This window comes from Mus pahari, chromosome 3 (genome assembly GCF_900095145.1).
Source record: "Mus pahari chromosome 3, PAHARI_EIJ_v1.1, whole genome shotgun sequence".
In the NCBI taxonomy this organism is placed as follows: domain Eukaryota; kingdom Metazoa; phylum Chordata; class Mammalia; order Rodentia; family Muridae; genus Mus; species Mus pahari.
The window spans coordinates 72,509,412-72,514,786 of NC_034592.1; the positions used below are offsets into that span (position 1 = coordinate 72,509,412).

Here is a 5,375-nt window from a genome sequence, read left to right on the forward strand (position 1 = left end):
AAAAAAAAAAAATATTTTTCTTAGCCAGGCTGTGGTGGCGCACGCCTTTAATCCCAGTACTTGGGAGGCAGAGGCAGGTGGATTTCTGAGTTCGAGGCCAGCCTGGTCTACAAAGTGAGTTTCAGAACAGCCAGGGCTACACTAAGAAACCCTGTCTCCAAAACAAACAAACAAAAAATAAAAAAATAAATGTTTTCTTGCAGAGATATAAATGTATTAAATCAGTGGTTAAGACTGAACATTAAATAAAAGCATGTATTTATAAAAATGGAAGTATCAATGAGGATATAATCATCAATGTGTATTGTGTCTGTATCAGCATCAATTATCTTCTTACTCTTTCTTTATCTCCCCAACAGAGAGGTTTATTTATGGGGCTAGATGGGCAAGTGTCAAAAACAAACACTTCTGGACACATACACTGTTGCCACTTTCTGATACTCCTTTCAATGTTCATTTTCCTTAATAATCACAAAACTGAAAATAAAACCAAAATGTAGAAAAGGAGTAGTTTATTTCAGTTTCTTTTTATTTTTCTCACTTTATGTATATATCCTATTGATTAACTTCTTGTGTGGAAGGAGAAAGAATTTTCTTGAATCAGACCATAGCATGGGGAAGGACCATATCCCCAGAGTGGATATCATTTCCTACTTAAACAGTACTTGTGTTTGACAGTACATTAAACACTTGAAAGTGTTTTACCTGAACAGATTAAAAAACTTATTTAAGCCTTAAAACTCAAAGTTACTATCCTCTTTCCCAAATCAATAAAGGTAAGATGTATATTTAAATTAAACATTTAATTAAACAACAACAATTAATTAATCAAACAACATTTGACTTATGCTAAATATATATTGAACTTGTCTCTCCTTTTAAATACCAATATGGGATGGAATTGGAAAAGAAAACTAGAACAAATCTTGTTATTTAATATTTTTTTCTCAAATATTATTTATTTTTTACTCTTCTCACATTTATGATGTAGATCAAAGAAGAACAAGATGAAGAATATGGTTTTGTATAAAAAGGTCAATATATTAAAGAAAAATAGTAATATGGACACAATCTTATATGGTAACTTGTATCAACTTGTTAATATAATTTATTCAATTATATGCATTATTTATCTTTTATCAAGCTGTAATTTCACCTATTCACATATTTATCTGCTTTATAGGAATAAGTTAGAGATAATAGCTATTAAAATTTCTACAATTTAAGATGAGAAAATATAAATGTCATTAAACATGTCTGCCTCCTACTACAGTCAAAAGTGTATTCCTAACAATTAAGGAATAAATCCTGGAAGTAATTATAAAAATATTACAAAACTACTAGCACATGCGTGCATGTGCATGTGTATGTGTATTATGTGATTTTTGCAGAGAAAAACCTTTTTGAATTCATGTAATCATACAAAACTTTAAACATTTATCTCCTCTTTTTATGAATTTAGTCAGAGAAATACAAGCCCTGTGTACCCTCCATGTAACATGCATCAGTCAAGATCAGAGTAATTGGGGGAAGGCCAATCATTCACTCAAAGAAGACTACAGATAAAAAAACATGAAGTACTTGAATGAAACAAAAGTGCCTGTATTTCAAAAAATGCTAGAGGCTTTCTTTGTTAGAGTATTAATTATGTTTTCTAAATGTTTTCCATAGTAAGAAACAGTAGCAATCAGGGTAAACATCTTAGAGACACCAAGTTTCATAGGCAGAAAAGCTCAAGGTATATTTGTCTCAGCTTGCTTGTCTAGTATGTGTCAGTCCTGGGCTGGAATTTCCATGTCAAAGAAAAACTAGATAAGTCCCATTTGAATATATCAGTATAGTTCCAATATCATGTTACTATGTAACATTAAATGCTCAAGTCCCAGAATGTGAATAAAACTGAGGATGGTTTTACAAATGAAAAATTGAGATATTTCCTCCCCAAACTAGAAAACAAAACAAAGAGCAGACTTTGTACAGTTAGAGGAATATAATTCAGGCTAATGCTACTTTCCATGAAGTAGTTTGGAAGTATGATTAGATCTTGATTTAGAAATCTACTACACTATCACTTTTATATGGGTACTTTTCAAACTTCTGGGATGATAATTTTGAGGGCAATAATTATCTATGAAAATTCAACATGTATAACACTTATGAATATGCCATGAAATAATTTAAACAAATGATTTTCTTTTCTATTTCAGTCATTGTCGTTATAATAAGTTCTAGATTTAATTAAGTAAATGAAAAAGAAATAATTATTCTGTTACTTATTTTTAAGAAAAACAATAAACTTGTAGTTCAGCTTTTCCCCTTGGGAGCCATAGCTTAGCAATGCCATGATTTCTTTGGAATTTTCTCTTCTGCATATATATATATATATTCTGCATATATATGTATGTATATATATAACTTTCTCAATATAATATTAAATTATCATTGAAGTATTCATATTTTTACTGAAAGTATTTTATATTTTGCAAACTAGTACTCACATTATTTATTATTTTAATATTTAAGATGAAAACCTGAAAATAGGAAATGAGCACTTGTTAATATTTGATTAATATAAAATTTGATTTCTACTTCAGAGCAGTGTTTTGAATGTAAACTCTTCAATACAAACCATGAACAGTTTTAAAATCATATTTAGACATCAGAGTCCTCTAATGATGCTAATTTGTCCCTTTGAATTTAGGTAAATAACAATGTGACAATTGGAGAATAAATATTGAAATATTGCCATAGTGAAAAATTCTATAAAAGTGGAAAATTATAATTATTATACTCCCAGTACTGACTACAAGCCACACACATAATGTAGAAAGTTAAAGCTGCTAACCAATGAAGTTAAATACATTTGTGACAGTAGAGAGTAGAAATATAAGGAAATGGATAGGTAAGTAAAATGTTTACACAGTGGAATGTTAGTTTCAAGAAAGAAGATGAGTATAGTCATAGCCTTTTAGGAAATTCTTTCAATCCATTTTCAAATAATTCATTCTGAAAATCTGGAAAAAACTCAGTAAAATGTAATAGTTATGTCCAGAGATAAATACAAAGCAATGAAAAGAAAGACAGCAAAGTGGTTATATCAATTTCCACAGCAATGCATGCAGTAAAGTTGACTGGGCTGATGGAAATATTTACAGATGTTCAGGATGAGATGTGGTAAATCTGCTTTCCTCTAGTAGACATGTACACAGTCTTCCCTCCATAAAAAAGATGATCTGACAGTTTTAAATCATTCTTGAGGTTTATCTAAATGTCATGTGAACATGAAATGTAAATAAAATTATAGGTTTCCATTTTCACAAAAATGTTACACTAAACTGAACATTTTTGATAATGAGTAGCATCTAATGTTATTAAATAATTTCATAGAAAATGAACACATAAACCAAATAAAAATGGGAAATTACATTTGTATATTATAATAAACAACATGAAATACATTTATGAATATTATCCATGTATTAAAATCAACCTTAAATTAATGACAATAGACATAATATAACTGGAAGTCCTCAATCTGAGGAACAAATTAATTATTGAAAAATATAAACAGAAAGAGCCTATTTTCATTATGAGAAGAAAATAAATATGGCATGGTTTATCACCAAAACCTCTAAAACACATAACATTTAGTATATTGGAAAATATATAGGACTATTTTGTTTGCTGTTTAAAAACAAATTAAAAAAACTTAACTGTTTACAAAGCTCTACAAAGGCATATAATTTTTGGTCATGGGCACTGAAAAATTTGCAAGTGTTACCATTACTTCATATATAATAAAAAGAATTCAAGGACTAGAAAATTCTTGTCTTTTCCTTTGATTGTCCATACAGATGAAATTCACAGAAATCAGGACAGAGGACAATGTTTCCAGTGTGACAGAGTTTCTCCTCCTGGGATTTTCTGACCTTCCCAACTTACAAGGGATTCTGTTTGGGATGTTCTCCATAATTTACTTAATCATCTTGACTGGAAATAGTTTCATAATTGTGATAACTAGAATTGATCCTGCACTACAGAAGCCCATGTATTTTTTCCTGGCAAATTTTTCTTCGCTGGAAATCTGTTATGTATCAGTCACTCTTCCTAGGATTCTGTTTAACATTGCTACTCAAGACAGAAGCATATCTGTGCTGAGCTGTGCCACACAAATGTGTTTCTTCCTTATGCTGGGAGCCACTGAGTGTTTCCTGCTGGCTGTGATGTCCTACGACCGCTATGTGGCCATCTGCAACCCTCTGCACTATCCTCTGGTCATGAACCCAACAAAGTGCACTCAGCTGGCAGCAGGCTCCTGGCTTGGTGGCATCCCAGTCCAGATAGGACAAACCTGTCAGATATTTTCTCTACATTTTTGCAATTCTAACCAAATCAACCACTTCTTTTGTGACTTACCTCCCATTCTCAAGCTGGCCTGTGGGGACACTTCAATACATGAGTTGTCTGTCTACTTAGTGGCTATGCTGTTTGTTGCATTCCCTTTCTTTTTGATACTTGCCTCTTATACCAAAATCATTGCCACCATTCTGAAGTTGCCAACAGCCACAGGGCGGGCAAAGGCCTTCTCAACATGTTCTTCTCACTTGCTTGTGGTGTTTTTGTTTTTTGGATCAGCTACTGTTACCTACTTGAGACCAAAGTCCACTCATTCTCCAGGAACTGATAAACTACTCTCTTTGTTTTACACCATTGTGACCCCCATGTTCAATCCTCTGATATACAGCCTCAGAAACAAGGAGGTGATTGCTGCACTGAGAAAACTGTTACTTCTAAACTAGTGCTTGGAGCTATGGAACAAAAGACTGATTGCTTCTTACTCAGTTACTGAACAAATAGGTCAGCTTTTAGTCATTTCATTAAAATATAATCAGTTTATGCTTCTAAAATTTCTGTGCCATTTTAAATGATAGCCTGAAATATATTCTGTTTTGAAATAATATATAGATATTAATCTACCTGTATTCAATAAAATATAATTAAAAGAGGATATTTTAATACAAATAAAGTACAGTGTGAACCCCATTTTTTTGTAGGAAAACTTTGAGGAGATTTCTATTTGTTGAAATTTGTGTTTTAAATGCACAAATAGATATTTATCTTAACATTTTATCAACAATTATCTCAACATATGCTGGAATTTTCTCATTCAACATTATATAAAATTAACAATAGTACTTTAATATCAATATGCTCTACTGAATTACTAAATGAGTTAATAAAATTGTTAATATTAATATACTGTTTGTCAGAGTTCTGGCACCTTCTGTATTTGTCACAACATAAATAAATATCAAAAATATCCAACCTACTATTAATCAGTATAGTGTTCAACCATAACACTATGATAATATTTG

At 31.1% G+C, this 5,375-nt stretch overlaps 1 protein-coding gene across 1 annotated transcript; it reads left to right on the forward strand.

The window, feature by feature from the left end:
- The first annotated feature begins 3,836 nt into the window (after positions 1-3,836).
- On the forward strand, positions 3,837-4,799 carry LOC110319079 (olfactory receptor 10AG1-like). Its single transcript, XM_021194499.1, has one exon. The coding sequence runs from the start codon at positions 3,855-3,857 to the stop codon at positions 4,797-4,799; it is 945 nt and encodes a 314-aa protein (XP_021050158.1). The 5' UTR covers positions 3,837-3,854.
- Positions 4,800-5,375: the final 576 nt, after the last annotated feature.